The 20,730-nt window shown below is 46.8% G+C and overlaps 2 protein-coding genes across 2 annotated transcripts; one reads left to right on the forward strand and one right to left on the reverse strand.

Annotated features, from left to right (window-relative positions):
• Nucleotides 1-4,125: 4,125 nt before the first annotated feature.
• Nucleotides 4,126-11,605, reverse strand: FXN (frataxin). Its single transcript, XM_078618779.1, has 4 exons — nucleotides 11,387-11,605; nucleotides 9,433-9,630; nucleotides 6,536-6,633; nucleotides 4,126-5,014 (listed from the first exon to the last, which is right to left on the reverse strand). The coding sequence occupies exons 1-4, from the start codon at nucleotides 11,513-11,515 to the stop codon at nucleotides 4,858-4,860; spliced, it is 582 nt and encodes a 193-aa protein (XP_078474905.1). The 5' UTR covers nucleotides 11,516-11,605; the 3' UTR covers nucleotides 4,126-4,857.
• Nucleotides 11,606-12,253: 648 nt separating this feature from the next.
• Nucleotides 12,254-20,465, forward strand: PMF1 (polyamine modulated factor 1). The gene is made up of 5 exons (XM_078618778.1): nucleotides 12,254-12,643; nucleotides 14,713-14,818; nucleotides 15,586-15,680; nucleotides 18,063-18,258; nucleotides 19,753-20,465. The coding sequence occupies exons 1-5, from the start codon at nucleotides 12,501-12,503 to the stop codon at nucleotides 19,816-19,818; spliced, it is 606 nt and encodes a 201-aa protein (XP_078474904.1). The 5' UTR covers nucleotides 12,254-12,500; the 3' UTR covers nucleotides 19,819-20,465.
• The last annotated feature ends 265 nt before the right edge of the window (nucleotides 20,466-20,730 follow it).

Raw genomic sequence — 20,730 nt, forward strand, 5'->3', positions numbered from 1 at the left:
TGAATAATTTTTTCTAAAATGTATTACTTTTTTATCTACGTGACTTTACCGAAAGAACCAAAGAGTATACATTTTATACAAATGACCATTTTGTCAACGATTTGCTCAAAAGTATTTAAGCGACGTGTGAAATCGTTGCGAGGAGCATTTCCCCTTATTTGCACGATTCCACATTGCGACATCTATTCAGTGCTTGGCACTGATAGAGAGAGACCGGGTGGAGTGGTGGCGCAATGGTTAGCACACTATGCTATGCCTATCATAAGTGGCGAGTGATCACTGCACCGATTCTGCCCCACCATCATCTTCACAAACCCCGCACTACGTGTGCCACGGTCGCGAAATGTTAACTACCTCGCCTGGTCTGCAGGAGGTCGTGGGTTGTATATTTGGAGTTTGTACGTCTCTTTCATCATCATCATAACGGTGGTTTGGAGATATTGACTACCTCGCCTGGTCTGCAGGAGGTCGTGGGTTGTATATTTGGAGTTTGAACGTCTCTTTCAACATCATCATAACGGTGGTTTGGAGATATTGACTACCTCGCCTGGTCTGCAGGAGGTCGTGGGTTGTATATTTGGAGTTTGAACGTCTCTTTCAACATCATCATAACGGTGGTTTGGAGATATTGACTACCTCGCCTGGTATACAGGAGGTCGTGGGTTCCATCCCCGACCTTCACGACACCTGTTGTATATTACGTTTGCTCGTCTCTCTCTCATTGTTATCACGGTGGCTAGGAGATGTTAAATACCTCGCCTGGTATACAGGCGGTCGTGGGTTCCATCCCCGACCTTGACACCTGCTGTATATTTGGAGTTTGCGTGTCTCTCTCTCTCTCATTGTCATCACGGTGCCTAGGAAATGTTAAATACCTCGCCTGGTATACAGGAGGTCGTGGATTCGATCCCAACCCTGACGCCCGCTGGAGCATATCGAACGATTAGAAATGAGATGTGGCGATTCAGACGAGATTTGAAATCGGGTGCTTTTGATTTGGTGGTGCGGGAGGGGGTGCATTTAAGGGACGTAAATGCAAATCGAATCTAATGTTGTATATTTCTGTATTCATAGAGCGCCTTTTACTTTACAACTGGCCAGAAAAGCAATTGTATTGCTGTGGATCCTAAACTCAACAACAAAAAAACACACAAATCAAAACCACAGCCTCTTTCCCAATGTAAAATTTCCATCAACTCATTCTGTTTTTGTTTTAAATAAAATTACGTAACAAGCAGAGCACCCAACGCCACCTGTGGGTGTTCTGCTTGTTAAGTAATAGATCACGTGCCGTTTTCTTCGGCACGTGTAACACACGTAATGATGCAGATGTGCTAGCACGGTTACCACACCGGAGCTCGGGGGGGGGGGTCACCGGCTGAACTCTTCAGGGCAACAGTTCAAAGCGCGGGCAAATATAGTAACAGGTCTTTACCCTTTCAACTGGTACAAAACTGACACCTTTATACAAGGGATCATGTTTGCAATAACCACAACACAAGCAGTCAAAATGCAAACAAAAAGAAAACTCTTCTTCTTGGTTCTTTCGGTAAAGTCACGTAGAAGGGAAATAATAAAATAATTATTATTTTATTACATTTTTATTATTATTTTATTTTATTATTTCCCTTCTACGTGACTTTACCGAAAGAACCAAGAAGATGAATCCCTGCAGTCACGAAAGCTTTAAATCGAAAACAACTCTGATAATGATATGCACTGTCCTCATTATCATTATTATCATCATCAGAGTTGTTTCTTTTTGTTTGCATTTTGACTGCTTGTGTTGTGGTTATTGCAAACATGATCCCTTGTATAAAGGTGTCAGTTTTGTACCAGTTGAAAGGGTAAAAACCTATTACTATATTTTGCCACTGGTAGGTCTCATTGCGCGAGCAAAGTTTCTTAAATCCTCCCGACTGTCCACCCACAGCGGGTAGGCAGGTCTCGGCGTGGCGGGGTAAAGTGTGGCCATTCCCGCCTCCTCCAATACATCTGGCCGGCAGTGCAGAGCAGAGGTCGCAACCGGGTACCCGATACCCGTACCCTACCCGATACCCGGCTACCCGTACCCGACCGGGTACGGGTACGGGTAGCCGTTTGCGACCCTGGTGTGGCCAGGTACGGGTACGGGTAGACCGTGAGTCACTGGTGAGTAACCGTTTGTCACTCATTTCCCAACGTCTTGTCTCTTCTCACAATTCAAGTTCCTAGAATCAACCCACCCGCGCCTGCAACATGGCTTCATCCCAGAGGTCGCAATCGGGTACCCGATACCCGTACCCTACCCGTACCCGGCCGGGTACGGGTAGCCGGGTATCGGGTAGGGTACGGGTACCCGTTTGCGACCCTGGTGCGGCTGGGTACGGGTAAGGAATCAAAACCCGTTTGCGACCTCTGGTGCAGAGGCCAGAAAAACCCTCGAGAATGGCACTCAAGAGCTCAGCACCGCTGCCATAAGAAAGCAAATGCAGGGATACACCTTGACCCGTATTTAATATCGTAGAGGAGTGGTGGCGCAGTGGTTAGCGCAATGTACTGTGAACCGCCAAACCCGAGTTTGATTTTCTGCCCAGCGAACATCAGCCGCGTGCGATTCCTGAACTGGCCCTAGCCGCCCCCCCCCCCTTCCACAACCTACACTGACCAGCGCGGTGAAGTATGGTGAAACAACCCCCCATGACTGACACAGCATGGCGTGGGGCCTTCATCCAGCAATAGATTGAATGCGTGACGAACATCATTTGAGGGGTTATGAATATCACTGTTATTCTTATTATTATTATCGGGCATATCCAGGCATATACGCACGTGCAAACGCCACAAGCCCACCAACAACAACCATCATTGGCCACTAAGTGGCGGTGACGTCACCACGACGCTTGTGCCAGGCTATGTGCACCTTGAGGCCACGTGAAGTGTCGAACGCCCGCTGGCAGGTCATGGGGCAGACCCAGGTGCCACAGGTCGACTGGCTGATGCACCACCTGTGCCCCCTACTGTGCCAACTTTCTGTGCTTTAGCCACCCGGCGCTCCGCTCGTTGTTGTGAGCGTCGCTCCTCTGCCCTCCGTTGTTGTTGGAGGGCGACTGCCTCCAACTGACCCAGTAGCGTCCTTCACGAGTCTCCTCCACTGAGGCCAATCTTGACACCGCTGGTACCAGTCATCAGCAAGTCCACTCAGCTCCACATCCTCCTGTACCACATCACTCCATCTCTTCTCTAGCCCGTGCCGTGCCCGTTTTGCCCCCTCGATCCGGCCGAACAAAAGCTTTTTAGGCATGCGGTAGCTGGGCATGCGGTAGCTGGGCATGCGGGCTACATGGCCCAGCCAACGCAGCCTTGCCTGCCAGAGGAGCTCACCGATGAAACTTTGTCCAGATCTTTCAAGGATTTGTGAGCTCTTCGCATAATCCAGCCTGGTTAAACCCAAGATGGATCGTAGGCAGGTCAGCCTAAATGTTTCTAACCGGCGAAAATGTTCCATTAGGGGGGTCCACGTTTCGCAAGCGTAGAGAAGGGAGGGAATGCCTGTGGCCGAAAAGACCTGAAGCTTCGTGCGGAGCAACAGACCAGGTAGCTTCCACACAGCGTTACGCAACCGATGAAAAGATATTGCCGCTCGACTGATTGGGAGTTAATTCTCTGCTGTTAAACCGGAGCCGGTCATGAGCACACTGCCCAGGTATTGGAAACTCTCCACTCTCTCCACTACTGCCCCATCACCGATTGGGAGTTGTGGGGGTGGAATGTCCGACGGTACAAAATACCCAGGCAGATGCTTAGTTTTGGTGGGGCTGATGGTAAGGCCCCACCTCGACTCACAAAAGCCCCCCGTAACGAAGTCTTTGTCATCAACACAGTTCCTTTTCAAAAAAATGTTTTTCCCTTTGCCCAGTTCCACCCAGATCGTGCTGCCGGCATCATGTGTCTCCACGAGCTGCTCTCTCGGAGCAGTGCAACCCTTCGCGATGGGAAAGAGCCGATCAAAGTGGCTTCTTCAAGCGACTTCTTGAGATCTATTCAAGTGACCTCTGGTGCACACAGCAAGGGGCAGCACTTTCCTCTTGGGTGTCGTCGTCCCCCCCCCCCCCCCCATTGGCTGACATGCACACACGCCATATATACAAAAACACCACCAGTTTATTTTTTGCCGAGAATTCCCAACATCGGACAGCCCACGCGGGACAGTTCGCAAGGTGAAATCGCAAGTGCTCGGGGTCTTTATCGCGCAGTCGATATCGCGAGCGCGAAGACTGCGACCGCGACAAAGTACAGTGAAGTCGCGATTATCCACGGGAAATTAACAGCACTTGCGAATAAATAAATAAATAAAGTGCCCTGGCGCCCACTGGTTCAAGAGCTGCCCCTCACTCGTTGAGGGTCAGTGACTCAGTGACCCATCTGGCCACGAATACACTGCCAAGTGCACTGATTAATGTGCTTCAAACATAACAAAAAACACTTTTTGGACACGTTCTAAATATTCACCCCCCATTCTATATTCGGTAAAACAATGTTGTTATAGCCTAATTCTCAGGTGTTTTAGACGACTTATTTGTACCTGGGCCAATGCCTTTGCAACCGTCACTTCACTGTACCCATTTCGACATGGGCGAGAAATCAACGTCGCTTTGTCAACGTGGTAACCGGCCACTGCATTGTTTGATGCCACCCGTATCCGATGTCCATCTGACGGTCGGCGTTTGTTCATCAGCGCCAGTTGCTCTACCATCGGTCAGGTTCGGTTGTTCCACCATCGCCGCCGCCGCCTCCCGCCTCCACGTCTCACGAGCGGGTGGCGCCGTGCCACGAGGTAGTTTTGTCGCCGACGTCACAGTGGCAGCGGGTGGCGGCTCACTCTGGGAGCTTCCCGCCGGCGTACGGCAGCGCCGTGAGGTCGAAGGGCGAGTGGAGTACGGAGGAGAGCTCCCGCGAGAGCAGCACGTGGAGCGACGTTCCGTCGTGAGCGTAAATCCAGCAGTCGCCCGTCCAGTCGTAGCGCTTTGGACCGCTGTAACGCACGCACACCCACGGAGATAACGGCAGTGAGCAACTTCTCATGACATTTATGGGGAGGGGTGGGAGGGTTGCCAATGGGATCCCAAATGTGCTATTGGCGTCATGTCCAGCAAAAGAAAGATACATATGGATGTTTAGGGCCCGCACAAGTGGATATCACAGAGCTAGCTTCTGAAATGCCTTTGAGTGACCTATGGTCCACACATAATAGGGGAGAGAAGCACTTTTCCACCCATCCATTCATGTTTTTTTATTCTCAGAACAACAATTCGGCCAATCTTCAGTGTAGATGCGTCCCAAGTGTAATGTTATAACGTAGTTTTATAACGTAATCTTATTATTTAGTATTATGATAAGTTATTGGTGAGTTGAGACCTTGCACCAGCCTACATCGTTGACACGCTGCACCCATATGCCCTCCCCTCAAGGTCCCTAAGATCTGGGCATGATGCAGATCTTCTCTCTGCATTGGCAGGTCGAGACTTTGGTCTATGGGTGACTGAGAAGTTTCCCCGTCGTGTAGCCTCCAGGCTACGCAACACTCTTTCACGAGGTAGCAGGGATCTCTGAGTCTGTGGGCATTTAAAAAATGCAAAATTTTCTTGCTGTGGATTTTTTAAAAAATTCTTGCTGTGGCTTTCACACCTGATGATGATTGCTTGTGTTGCAGTCGAAACGTCGTGAGAATTTTTATTGTTTTATATTAATATTATTTTATTATTTCCCTTCTACGTGACTTTACCGAAAGAACCAAGAATATGAATCCCTGCAGTCACGAAAGCTTTAAATCGAAACCCATTGGTTCGTAAATCAAAATTTAATGTATTCATCGATGGTCATTAAAACAGATTCTTGAGGTGGACAGGTGCCTCTTGCGATCAGAGCGGTCACGGTTGAGATGCTGGCTTTGCATCCTGGGCAGCTACCCTGTGATTCGACCGGGATCTCGGGTATGCCAGATTGATGGTCTCAGCCCGCTGGCTAACGCTTGCATAAAAAAAAAACGATCTTTAAAAAAATGTTTTTTTTAAATATAATTCTGCACTTATGTTCACTAATTCCCACTGAAAAAAAATGATTTGGCCATCATGCGGTGGACATTAAGTCTTAGTAGCAGAGCAGGTGGGAAAGTTTTGCCCTCTGCAGTGTAAATCAGACGTCATTTTGATAGGATTTCAGAGGTACCTTTGAAATAGCTACCTCCATGGGCCATTCTATAACATGAAGGGTCGCACTGCTCCTGCTACAATCCGCATGGATCGTCTCGTAACGTGACACAAACGCACGCTCAAAACACACGTATCGACTCATGTACGTATAAATAAATTACCGACAAACGTATGCGCAAGTGTTTCATTGCAACAAACGGAACAAAGACAGCGGAAAATACAAATGAAGCAGTACAAATTTGACCGAAAAAGGCATCAATCCTTGAATCAAATCATGACCTCAAATCGTGACGATCCATGGAATCGCATGGGCTGTACACTCAATGCGTGCGCAGGTCGGTCACCTGAATGGTGAAGAGAGCCATAACTGCTTGTTTGGCGTTTGCTTGTTTATCACGTAGGTGCCCAGGCCCCTGCCAAGCTTTACCGTCAACACTCCCGTCTGCAGAGTAAGAAAAACGCAGAGTCAGCACAAGAGGTCTTTCAACATTACAACATTCATTGATATTCACCACCACCACCACCACCACCCCTCGTCCAGGACCGCCCATTATCGTGCGTCGATGAGGTGGAAAGAAAAGGCTGGTTGGGCAATTACGTGGCCGAGTGATTTGAATGTCAACCTGTGACCGCCACTGCGAGAGAAATGATCAGTCTATCCGCTGCCATCATCCTTCGTGGTCTTGCGACGCCACAATCCGTCTCTCACTCCTGCCCACGAGCTGATCTCATTGCCGTCCATCACCGAGGTGGCCGCAGCCTTGGGCCCTTTCTGTCCTATACTCTTTGGTTTTTCGGTAAAGTCACGTAGGTAAAATTTTTTTAATAAATTAAATCACGACGTTTCGGGCGCAACACAAGCGTCCTTCTTCAGGTGGGGACAACTTAGCGAAAGCACAACCGCTTAAGTGTGTCGTGATTTAATTTACTTTAATTTTTTACCTACGTGAATTTACCGAAAAAACAAAGAGTATGAATCCTTGCAGTCACGAAAACGTCAAACCTTTCTGTCCTTTCGACTGCCATTTGGTCACCAGTCTCGACCGTCAGATGTCATTCCCTTTTAGCAAAGTGTCCTTCAAATGCAAGGCAGTGACGGTTTTTTTTGTCGAGCGGTGGCGGCATCTGCCGCTTCACACGTGGTTGTTGAACTTCTCTGGCACCGTACATAGCCGACCGTGCGAGTCGGAGGTGCCGCTGGTTTGTCCGTGGTTCGAGCCCAACAGCCACCCTCTTAAATTTCGATTTAAAGCTTTCGTGACTGCAGGGATTCATCTTCTTGGTTCTTTCGGTAAAGTCACGTAGAAGGGAAAAAATAAATAATAAAATTTTATTTTATTATGTTTTATTTATTTTATTATTTCCCTTCTACGTGACTTTACAGAAAGAACCAAGAGCCACCCCCTTGTTCAATACTGCGGGTGATTGACCAAAACATAACGCTTCACGGTGGACGTTAAACATCCCGTGACGTTATATTATAAAAAGGCTCGAGACCTCACAGTTAAAACAAAACAAAAAAGTTTTTGCTATTTTATCAGGTAAAGCCCACTGAATTAAATAGCCGTTTTTCAGAAGTGACCTGGCCACAAATGATATCTCAATGAAGTGGCTTATCATCACTCTGAAACGCGCATTGATTCTAAACGGGGAGACACACATGCAAACTCCAAATACACAGCAGCAGGTGTCAAGGTCGGGGATGGAACCTACAACCTCCTGTATACCAGGCGAGGTATTTAACATCTCCTAGCCACCGTGATGACAATGAGAGAGAGACGAGCAAACTGTAAATATACAACAGGTGTCGTCAAGGTCGGTGATGGAACCCACGACCTCCTATATACCAGGCGAGGTAGTCAATATCTCCAAGCCACCGTTATGATGATGATGAAAGAGACATGCAAACTCCAAATGTACAACCCACGACTTCCTGCAGACCAGGCGAGGTAGTTAACATTTCGCGACCGTGGCACACGTAGTGCGGGGTTTGTGAAGATGAGGTGGTGGGGCAGAATCGGTGCAGTTATCACTCGCCACATATTGATAGGCATAGCATAGTGTGCTAACCATTGCACCACCACTGCACCCGGTCTCTCTCTATGAGTGCCAGCACTGAATAGATGTCGCAATGTGGAATCGTGCAAATAAGGGGAAATGCTCTTCGCAGCGATTTCACATGTCGCTTAAATACGGTTGAGCAAATCGTTGACAAAATTGTAATGATATTCAATGTGCGTTTCACACAAACCTGGAAAGAAAAAGACAAAAGTATTAACACGTCAGTTTCAGGTGCATACATATTGTGACCACGGTTTGTATTTTTTGTTTAAAATCAGTGAGGAAATTATGAAAGAACATGGGCGCCCATTATTTGTTGTAATAAATTCGTATTAATGTCCAAACACAGATACTCCTCTACTTACGAACACTCGAATTCACGAACTTTCAGAGATGTCCAGATTCCTGTTCGGACCGAGAGTCGTAAGTTCAACCACCGCGCAATAGATGGCGGTGGTGGCATCTACATCTGCGGCACATGAAGAATCGGTGGCATCTACATCTACAGGAGAGTATACAACTTTAAAATCCATTCCCCGTGTTTAGTGTACACGCCGTACGTGTTTGGAATCGACAGGAGGAAAGTTGGACTTACGAACGAATCGACTCTGGAACCTAACTCGTCCGTAAGTAGAAATCCCTAAATACAGGCGTCAGGGTCTGGATCGGACCTGCGACCTCTTGAATACCAGGCGAGGTAGTCAACACCTCCTAGGCCACCGTGGCGCTTAGCCAATCAAAGAAAGGGTGATGTGGGGGGGCTTGCCCAAGACGTGAGCAGCTCGATCGAGGACAAAATCGTGCGCATTGATTACATGTTGTCGTTGTTGATTCTGCTCATTGATTTGCCTGCGGAATTTGAAGAACATATTATAAATTATAATAGTAATAGGTTTTTACCCTTTCAACTGGTACAAAAACTGACACCTTTATACAAGGCATCATGTTTGCAATAACCACAACACAAGCAGTCAAAATGCAAATAAAAAGGTGTCAGTTTTTGTACCAGTTGAAAGGGTAAAAACCCATTACTATATTTTGCCACTGGTAAAGGAGGTCTCACAGTCTAAATTACAATCTCCGTTTCGTTTTCCTATTGCAATGTCCCCTCAGAGCGTATGCGTAGCGGCGGCCGGGGAAAGTTGTTGGGGCAAATCTCCGGGGGGCTTTCGCAACTCGCCGCGTAGGCGACATCGTAGTCGCGCGGCGAGCTCGGCGCGTCCCCCAGCTCATCGAAGAAGTCGTGCAGGGAGTCGAGGGTGCCGTCGGCGAGCCGCTCGTACGCCGCCTCGCCCAGGGGCGCCGTCGTCACCGTGCCGCTCACCAAACGCCGCGACCTCGCTGGGCACGGCCGAGAGGCGGGCTGTAGAAGGGCCCTCTGTTGTCACACACACAGACCACACACACACACGGAACACACACATACGGTACACACAAAGATCTCAGTAGACTGTTGGGGCAAGTGCTGTTAGCGAGTAGCACCTATGAAGGACAGCAGGGCGCACGAGGGGGGTGGGTGGCCAGCACCACGCCCGACCGCCTTTGTCTCCCCAGTGGCGATGTTTACGCATCGCACCGGGTACTAATGAGGCTGAGTCGACCTAGGGGAGGCCCAGGACTGGTTAAAATAATCGTCACCGCTCCCCACACACAGTACACACAACACACACACACAAACATATCCCGTAGAGCCTTAACAGACTGTTGGGGCAAGTGCTGTTAGCGAGTAGCACCTATGAAGCCGGCACGGTGCACGAGGGTGGGTGGATAGACAGCACCACGCCCGGCCGCCTTTGTCTCCCCAGTGGAGATGTTTATTACACACCGTACCTGGTGCTCATTTGAGGCTGAGTCGACCTAAGGGAGGCCTCAGGATGGGTTCAGATAATCGTCATCGGTGTTGGTGACCGTGAGTGGGAATCGAACTCAGGTCTCCGGGTTCGTGGCGCAGCGTGCTAACCACTGTGCCACCACCACCAACACACACCACACACAGTACGCACTACACACATTACATACCACACACAGTACACAAACCACACACAGTACACACACAGTACACAAACCACATACAGTACGCACTACACACATTACACAAACCACACACAGTACACAAACCACACAGTACACACACCACTCACAGTACGCACCACACACAGTACACCCACCACACAGTACACAAACCATACAGTACACACCACACACAGTACACCCACCACACAGTACACCCACCACACAGTACACCCACCACACACAGTACACCCACCATACAGTACACAAACCACACACAGTACACATCACACACAGTGTACACATCACACACAGTACACACACCACACACAGTACACACACCACACACAGTACACACATAACACACCACACACAGTACACACATAACACACAGTACACACCACACACACTACACAAACCACACACAGTACACACACCACAAACAGTACGCATCACACACAGTACACACACCACACACAGTACACACACCACACACAGTACACACATAACACACCACACACAGTACACACATAACACACAGTACACACCACACACACTACACAAACCACACACAGTACACACACCACAAACAGTACGCACTACACACAGTACACACCACACAAACCACACACAGTAAACCCACCACACAGTACACACACCACACAGAATACACACCACACACAGTACACACCACACAATACGCAGTACACACAGTACACAAAGCACACACAGTACACAAACCACACACCAAACAGTACACACATCACACAACACAGTACACACAGTACACAAACCACACACAGTACACACATCACACACACCACACACAAATTATTTCGCCTAAATTACACCCTAATGGCACAATATCATTCGGATCTTCGAAGCAGGGATGGACCTCTCTTATTTGCAGGTACAGTAATATTCTTGAGTTGCTATTTGTTTACACACTCGTGCCAAACGCCAATAACCCTTTGGCAACGGTATTTGCCTGAACAACTTCCACTCTTTAAGTGCACATTTTAACTTGTGTGAGCGGGATGGTCTTTAAAATAAAACATTCTAGAAGCAGCAGCAGCAGCACCACCAACAACGGCACAACGCAACAACTCAAGGCCACAACTCACACACGGGCGGTCACTCAGTCGGGCAGCCGCCGCCGTGGCAAAGCGGGGAGCCGCGGGAACACGGAGCGGCCAACGTCCACATCGCGACAACAGCCGAGACATCATCGTCCCCACCATCACCACCATCATCACCACGGCCGTTCACGTAGTCACGATGATCTCCACTGAATCTCTCTGTCTCTTTCGTTCGACTGATGAGATGGACCCTACCCCCCCTCCGAATCGGTGTCGGCCATGTTGGGTAGGGAGCTGCTGTCCGGTAGCTGTAAGCGGCGGTGGGGGGGGGTGCAGTGTGATGACGTTGACGCGAAGGGAGTCGCGGGGTTTTTACCCTGAGCAACATGGCCGCCGGCGGTGGCTGCGGCGGCGGCTTCCGCCTCACCGTCGCCAGCCCTCGGCGTCGACGTCTCTCGGTGGTGGGGGGGGGTTGTGAGGGTGGGGGAGTTGTGGGGGGAGGGAGTTGTGGGGGGGGCGTTGTGAGGGGGAATTGTGAGGGTGGGGGGGAATTGTGAGGGGGGGGAATTGTGAGGGGGGGGGGGAATTGTGAGGGGGGGAATTGTGAGGGGGGGGGGGGGAATTGTGAGGGGGGGGGGGGAATTGTGAGGGGGGGAATTGTGAGGGGGGGGAATTGTGAGGGGGGGGAATTGTGAGGGGGGGAATTGTGAGGGGGGGGGAATTGTGAGGGGGGGGAATTGTGAGGGGGGGAATTGTGAGGGGGGGGGAATTGTGAGGGGGGGGAATTGTGAGGGGGGGGAATTGTGAGGGGGGGGGATTGTGAGGGAGGGGGGGAGTTGTGAGGAGGGGAGTTGTGGGGGGAGGGGGTGGTAGTGGGGGGGGGAGGGGGTGGTTGTGGGGGGGGGTGAGGGGGGGGGTAGTGTGGAGGGGGAAAAAGGCGGGAAACGTTCAAACCAACTTCGTATGGAGGGGTAGTCCTCGAGGAATGGTATTCGTTACAAATAAACCCGACGTGTAATTATTTTAGTTTTCACCATCGGCGTCCTATTTTAAATTAGGTGTTGCTACCGTAACAATACTGTAAATTCGTGCACGCGTTGAGTTGCGCATTAATTTTGAGGGTGCCGAGGGTTGCGGCCTAAGCGAGGCCGATCCTCGGATGGATTCTCCGCCTGCAGAGGGAGCTCAGGGCCCGCAGAGGATGGAGGCTGAGGCAGCTGTCGGGGCCGAGGAGCGAGAACGAATGTCCGAATTGTGGATTGCTATAGATAAGCTTCTGGAGCGTCTTCCCGCAGCCCTCAAGTGAGACTATCAACAGCCAAGGAAAACTAATCATTTTAATTTGGCTGTCGCGCCTGACGATGCTGGTTGTAATTTCCGACGAAACGTCGTACACCAGATTGTAAATGTTGTGGGTTTACTCTCCAACACACCGGTTTAGTGCTGTACTCGTGACGAATTGCCATGTTTTGTTTAGGTGACAAACCTTACTAATTGGCTATGTCGGGTGACGGCGGGTTTAACGACACATTCATATTTACGCGATATAAGCCACAAAACTTTAATTATGAATATTATTAATAAGATTCATGCGTACGCATGCATTGTTGTGACGATATCCCCCCCAATATGCGTTCGTCAGTATCATCATCACGATCTATGGGGCAGATATCCCACTTTCCTCGCTGTCTTGTGCCCAAATGTTAATGTAGTGGCCACATATTTCTGGCACTAATCTCTTATGATGTCAAGCCAAGCCATTCTCTGTTAGGTCTTCCTCTCTTTCCCGTTCCTTCCATTTTTCCGAACGTCATCCTTTTAATGTCACCTGTTGTCCATCCTACCCACGTTTCCTTGTGATCACTCACTGCCTGCATCATCCGCTGTTCTTCTGTCCGCTAACCTTTTTTTAAAAATCACTTCTATGTTTGGTTACGTTTTGAGTCCAGCTTAGATGCAGTGGTAATCCTTCTAACAGCGATACATTTCGAATGACAATTTCTGTCACGATATGCGCTTGTATTTGGACGTATTTAACTACATCATGGGACCTCCTTTGCCAGTAACAATATATCATAATAGGGTTTCCCCTTTTTTCTGGCAACAGAACAGGTGTTAAGATGTTAAAATACCAAACTGAAACCTTTTACAAGGAATCATGTCTGCATTAACCACAATACTTGTGGTCATAATGCAAAAAAAAACATACTATTCTTTGGGTCTTTCGGTAAAGCCACGTAGATTAAAAAAAATAATCAAAATAATAACAATATCACGACATTTCGATCGTACCACAAGCAATCGTCTTCACCTTCACCTGTTATTTAATTTTTTCTATCCACGTGACTCTACCGAAAGACCCAAAGAATATGAATTCCTGCTGTCACGAAAGCTTTAAGTCGAGAAAAAATTTACTGTACTCTGATAATAATTATAACGCCTGTTTTGTTGCCAGAAAAAACGGGGGAAACGTATTTCCACGTATTTAACTGTTGGTAATTATGTTCCTGCATATGTAAATATGTTGAATAAGCTCAATGTCAATGCCGAGGTCTTCTAGCCATTAATTAAAGATTTGAGGAGAATGTTTGTAGTTTTTGCTGCTATTCCTAAGTTGAAGGCGCGTAGGCGACAGTGGTATTGCCTGGTAGGGTGGGGATAGTTTAGTTGTATTTGTGTGTTTGGGTGAAATGCTTACCTTTCTTGTACTTTACAGCACTATCATGTTTTTGTATTGTTTTTTTGTAACGTTCTGACCCCGTACATCTGTGAAAAAAGAGCTTCATAGCTCATCGGATTTCTTCCAGTATAAATAAATATTCTGATTATTAGATTTTTCGTAGTTTTGAGTCATCGGAGTTGTTATCTCCTAGAGTGCGCATTACACGTTCAAACTATTAAAAAATGAACACGTAAAAACAAAGTTTTTCACTATAAATCCTTTATATGCGTGGCGGCTAGAGTCCTCTCGTCCTCTGGCTTGAGATGGCTGCCACCTATGGGTCAGATGATTGCCTGCCACCATCAAGCAATTGGTAATTAAATATAATTTATTTTTTCCTAAAAAGTAAAATTTTGGAAAAAAAATTCTCGAAAATAAATTGTCACGCACATCGAGTCTGTGTGCAAAATGTCAGCTCGATTGGATCACGGGAAGTGGGTTAAAAAACGACCGAAAGATTTGCACGGTCGTAAGCGCGCAAGCAAGTGAACTTAATATAAAGGATTTAAAAATATAGTTTTTTCCCCCCAACCCCCAAACCGATGCGCGTATTGCGAGAGAATTAAGAATCGACGTAAATGATTTGAACGGATGCATCGGTTACGTATAGTGCGTTGAGCACAGGCACGTGTGTCTGTCTCTGCTGCAGGCTGAAGCGCTTTGTGAAGGCTTACCCCATGGTGCACGCACACAAGCCTGAGCTCCTCAAGAAAATCCACGAAAATTCCAAGGAGCATCTTCGCAACGCCATCAAGGTGTGCCAGCGGGTGTCTGTCAACTTGAAGAAGAAAGAAAATACATACACAGAAAGGAGATCTCGTAAACTCTCAACTTCGGCAATAATTTTTTCTTATTTTCATCGGGTCAGCTTAAACAAAAAAAAAATCAACAGTCAACTTGCAAAAGTTGTCATCAATGGCACTGGTCAAACATCCCAATGCAGGACAAATGCCTGATCAAAATATGAATGAATAAAATGAATACAAATAACCATAATAGAGGTTTTTTTGGGTTAGATCGCGTAAATATAAATGCGTCGTTCAACCCAACACAGCCAAATAGTAAGGTTTGTCACGTAAACAAAACATGCCAATTCTATACTAGTACAACACTAACCGGTTGTGTGTTGGAGAGTAAACCCACTACAACATTTACAATTCGAGGACCGTGACGTTTCGTCGGTAATTACAATCAGCATCATCAGGCGACAGGACATAACGACACATTTATATTTACGCGATCTAAACCAAAACATCTCTGTTATGGATAAAGTGCAATTCAAGCATCTGATGTGTTCAACTCGCATTCCAGGCATTCACCACACTTGATACAGCTATCGTGCTGTGACGGTTCCACCTGAAGACGGAAGCTTGTGTTGCCTCCGAAACGTCGTGATTTTTATTTTTATTTAACTTTTATAAATTTTAATTTTTTACCTACGTGACTTTACCGAAAAAACCTAAGAATATGAATATTCACCACAGTGTATGTGCGTGTCTCTGTGTGTCTCTGTGCCTGACAGGAGGAGATGGATCTGATTGTGAGAGAGGAAGGGTTGGAGAAACTGCTGGGAAGTCTGGACGAGATGGCCAAGGGTGCTCCTGTCGAGCCGGCATGGTGAGCAGCAGCACGTGGGTCTAAGCTGTGGTGTTGCCCTCATTGATCTGGGGTGGCCCAGTTTTTGTGGGTCTCCGTCTTGACTAGTTTTTTCGAATATCCCTTCTTCACCTTACTCATTGACACACTCATAACTAACCACAGGCATGCGAAGTAAAAACAAAAAAACAAACCCCACAATTTCAATTTAAAGCTTTCGTGACTGCAGGGATTCATCTTCTTGGTTCTTTCGGTAAAGTCACGTAGAAGGGAAATAATAAAATAATAAAAAATAAAACATTAAATATTATTCTTTTTTATTATATTATAAAGTTGTATTTTTATTACTTTATTATTTCCCTTCTACGTGACTTTACCGAAAGAACCAAGAAGATGAACCCCACAATATAATAGGGTTTTTCCCCTTTTTTCTGGCAACAAAACTGAAACCTTTTTACAAGGATTCATGTCTGCATTAACCACAATACTTGCAGTCAAAATGCAAACAAAAAACACTATGATAATATATGTATTGTCCTTGAAACTGGTGTTGGCCAAATATCTCCATGTCAAAAAAAATGTACTTGCAAACTACTCAGTTGGGATTACACAGAAAAACATCATCCCCTACTGCGAAAACTTGGCTGGAAGCCTCCTGAAAAAAAAGTTATGAAACTCGGTGAGGCTTTCCTTGGTAAACAAGCATCATAACAATTGAGTAGTAATAGTTTGGTATCCAGTATGGAACAATTCAGGAGCAGAAGCCTTCCCAGTTTATAGACATGGTGTGAATGATAATTACAATTGCAGCAGTATTGTTAGATGAAATGAAAATTACAACTACTTTGTGATTATAATTCATTACTTGGCCTTCATCGAGCAAACCGTGGCTCACGATGAATGTTGTGACATGAAAAAGTGTGACAGCCACAAACATCCATCGCTTGCGTCAAGCAGCGTGCAGTTATACGAGTTTTCACCAGTGCCCTGTCTTTTCCACACAGTGCAGTGGTTTCTAAATTATTGGTGTTTTCCAACGAAGGTTGGAAGAGTTAATGTAATAGCTCTGTCCGTCCATCCCTCCATTTGACCATGCGTCTGTAATAGGACAGCACTATACCTCCCGTAAAAAAATATCCAATATGAACTATACTTCATTACGATTTAAAGCTTTCGTGACTGCAGGGATTCATCTTCTTGGTTCTTTCGGTAAAGTCACGTAGAAGGGAAGTAATAAAATAATAAAAATAAAACATAATAAAACAATTCTCACGACGTTTCGGCCACAACGCAAGCAGCCATCCTCAGGCGAAGAATGAAACACCCCAAGCTTGGAGCGTATATTTAAGCTGGGTTAGAGGGGGGGGAGGTGGGAAGAAGAGCGCCTAAACAAAATAATTTGCATAAATATACGCTCCAAGCTTGGGGTGTTTCATTCTTCGCCTGAGGATGGCTGCTTGCGTTGTGGCCGAAACGTCGTGAGAATTGTTTTATTATGTTTTATTTTTATTATTTTATTACTTCCCTTCTACGTGACTTTACCGAAAGAACCAAGAAGATATACTTCATTAGTATAAAGTTATGTTGCATTGAGAAGCTTATTTTAAAAACCAGGCGTTGATTTAAGGGTTTCCCAAAATTTGCAGATAAAAACCAGCACTGAAAGAAATCACCTCCGTGTCAACTTCGAAGCAGTAGAGGGACTGATTACCCCCCCCCTCCCTATTACGTTATTATCTGTGTTGAGTTGAACTTCTTTCACACCATGTGTAGCCAACCACACTAATCGTAGTCGTACGCGACGTCATCTCGCGACGGCGCTCGTTCAATACCTTGGAGGACAAAACCCCCGATGGGAAAGCGTTTACGCGATCCACGTGTAGTGGCTTCGAATTAGGTGCACACACACACACAGCTTGGAGGCAACACTATTTATTAAACGGTAAGTAATATAACACTGTACATGAGGTGGTGACCACCTTCCTCAACTCACTAACACTCTGGGACACGACACAGAGTGGACCAGGCAGGCAACGGGCTGCCTGGTCCAGGACGACGACCCAGGACTTGAGGACCGATGATGTCGTCTTCACTTCGGAGTTCAACAGCCCCGCTCTGCATCTACACCCCGCTTATATCCCCTCCAGCGTGGCCGGGTTCAGCCCAGGCCACGCCTCCCTTCACAGGCCACGCCTCCCTTCACAGGCCACGCCTCCCTTCCCCCACCTCACGGGAAGGTCTGGGTCCCTCCACCACGTGACCCCCCAGGCACCCCCTTGGGGCCCCCAGCCCTCGTACGGGCCGACACAGTAGTGACGTCCTATGTCACTACACATGCACACGCAGGCGTTTTCCTTTTTTTACCCCCCCCACCCAAACGTCTTCTTTCCCTGTGCACGCGAGGCGGCCGTCGGGAGATCCAGCGAGCGACGTCCGCGCCCACTTCCACAAGTACAAGCGGCAGGAGCCCGAGTTCGTGCGCCGCTCCCTGCAGCGCTGCCAAAGGGACACGGCGGCATTGGCGCAGAGGGTCTTGGACGGACGGCAGCAGATCCAGGCGCTGCAGGCCAAGATCACTGCCAAGCAGGCGCAGTGGGAGGTCAGAGTTTGGGCTCGGTTTTATAAACAGTAAAACCTTGGATTGCGAGTAACTTGGTCTGCGAGTGTTTTGCAAGACGAGCAATTTTTTAAAATAAATATGAATTTGATAAAAGAGCAAGGCCTTGCAATACGAGTAGTACGTGTATACGCTTTGTCTGCCGAGCGTCACGTGATCACAACTGATATACGAGTGCTTTGATATACGAGTGCTTTGGATTACAAGCACGTTTCCGGAACGAATTATGCTCGCAATCCAAGGTTTTACTGTATATAGAACAGAGATGGTTGGAACCTCATTTGCCAGAAGAAAAAATATGATAATTGTTTTTTTACCATTTTATCTGGCAACAAAACAGACACCTTTTTTTTTTACAAGCAGTCATGTTTGCATAGACCACAATACCTGCAGTCGTAATGCAAATGCTTACCCCGAGCTCTCATACTCTGATGGTGCATTGTCTTTGAGTTGTGCACCTTTTGGCGTCATCTGGTCCAACACCATGTGAGACTAGGCTCTAAGGAAAGCTGTCTCGAGTGTGGATCAATCAACTTCTAGGACAGTGCATACATTACGACTGCAGGTATTGTGGTCTATGCAAACATGACTCCTTGTAAAAAAGGTGTCAGTTTTGTTGCCAGATAAAAGGGTAAAAACAATTATCAAGCGATGGTTGCTTTTTTATAACACCTGCGAGCATCGTTGAGATTATTTGGATTATTTTGGTGCTATAAATGTCCAAATGATGGGCCACTTTGTGTCAGCCAGGTTGCTTCTGAAAAATAAGTGAATATCTCAGTGGGCTTTGCCTGGTAGGATGGGGATGGTTTAGTTGTATTTTATTTGGGTGATTTGTTTACCTTTCTTGTACTTTGCACCACCATCATGTTTTTATATTGTTTGCGGTTGTAACGTTTTTTCCCGAACCTACTGGACATCTGTGGAAAAGAACTTTATAGCTCATCGGATTTCTCAAGTATAAATAAATATTCTGGTTCTGATCATTTGGAGTGCCGATTCAATTTGAAGGTTATTTTATAACGTCACGTTTTTCTGGTGTTGTTTGTATTTTACTGTTTTGTTCGTACAGCTTTTTTTTCTTTTTCCGTTAGCCTCAAAGAACATTATTGTCACACATATTGCGAAAGGGTGGAACCTCGATGCAGTGATTCCAAGCCACGGCTAGCATCAATGGGCGAGTGCTATTTTTGATCGGTCCTGAGCCCCTCCTCCAGTCCGTAGTCACCAAAGTGGTGAAATATGGTCAAACTCCCATGAGCCACACGGTGCGGGGAGGGCACTTGTATGTATGTTGAACTTCTTTTGCGCCGTATATAGCCAACCGTGCTAATTGGAGGCGTGGGGGAAGGACAAGAAACGAAACACTGATTTGGCACAATTCTTCATGCTGGATGATCAGGTCTGCGGTTGCTTTCATGCTTCCAAGGTCACACGTTGGTGCTTTCTTATTCACTCTCCACGTTTTTCTTTCAGGAGTGTTACAAGATCTGCCAAGAAGTGCCCCGTCTCCAAGACGCAATATCGGACGGCAAGATTTGAGCTCTGCGTCACCGTATTTGAAAGGCATCCGTTCAAACAGACCCTTTCCTCCACTTGCCACTGTCCGCGTGGCCTTTTTACTTACTTAAATTGAGATTAATTTACACACACTTGCCAAACATACCCTGTATATATATAATAATCGCATTTTTTATAATTACATTGTTAGCCGGGTGGTTCAGAGGTCAGTGCCGTACCAGAAAAGGGTTCGTAAAACAGCATACAACATAACGCTCGTCACTAAATAAGAGAGACATAAAATTTCGATTTAAAGCTTTCGCGACTGCAGGGATTCATCTTCTTGGTTCTTTCGGTAAAGTCACGTAGAAGGGAAGTAATAAAATAATAAAAATAAAACATTATAAAATACAATTCTCACGACGTTTCGGCCACAACGCAAGCAGCCGTCCTCAGGTGAAGAACAGGTCTGTCGGAAAGACAGCGTCTGAATGAGACGCTGTCTTTTGTATAAAATAAAACAAAATAGTATTTTGTTTTATTTTATTATTTCCCTTCTACTTGACTTTACCGAAAGAACCAAGAAGAAGAGAGACATTGCGGAGTGTATTTGCCAAGTCACGCCTTCTTAACTCTTGCGCTGTAGTTATTTTAACGTAAATAAAACTCTTATTTCAGTTTTGAAAGTATTGATTTGTTACACGGATCGTCCCGTTCAGGCAGTCGCCCGACTGTTTTATGAGTGAGATCCGTGATGCGTGAGCACAGCAGCAATATGAACAATAGGCAGTAGTTCAACAGCCCATGTGTACCTGTGTGGGTGAGTTTTCATGTTTGTGCGGGTCATTTAAGCCAATGATTCTCGTATTTTACCTTGCCGATCTCAAGGAGAATAAACCATCACGCACACTCTGGTAATCCTCGCAGAAGCTTTTGGCTAACCACACATTTGGA

This window comes from Lampetra planeri, chromosome 59, assembly GCF_965212315.1.
Source record: "Lampetra planeri chromosome 59, kcLamPlan1.2.h2, whole genome shotgun sequence".
NCBI classification, from domain to species: Eukaryota; Metazoa; Chordata; class Hyperoartia; order Petromyzontiformes; family Petromyzontidae; genus Lampetra; species Lampetra planeri.

Bases quoted from the DNA above. Each gene is read 5' to 3' on its own strand.
- PMF1 (XM_078618778.1), top strand. From the start codon at position 12,501: ATGGATTCTCCGCCTGCAGAGGGAGCTCAGGGCCCGCAGAGGATGGAG. The intron at 15,681-18,062 runs GTGAGCAGCAGC...TGTGCACGCGAG, and splicing joins GCTCCTGTCGAGCCGGCATG to GCGGCCGTCGGGAGATCCAG. The intron at 18,259-19,752 runs GTCAGAGTTTGG...TTTTTCTTTCAG, and splicing joins CCAAGCAGGCGCAGTGGGAG to GAGTGTTACAAGATCTGCCA.
- FXN (XM_078618779.1), bottom strand. From the start codon at position 11,515: ATGATGGTGGTGATGGTGGGGACGATGATGTCTCGGCTGTTGTCGCGA. The intron at 9,631-11,386 runs GTGAGTTGTGGC...GTGTGACAACAG, and splicing joins GACTGAGTGACCGCCCGTGT to AGGGCCCTTCTACAGCCCGC. The intron at 5,015-6,535 runs GTGACCGACCTG...CGTGCGTTACAG, and splicing joins TGGCTCTCTTCACCATTCAG to CGGTCCAAAGCGCTACGACT.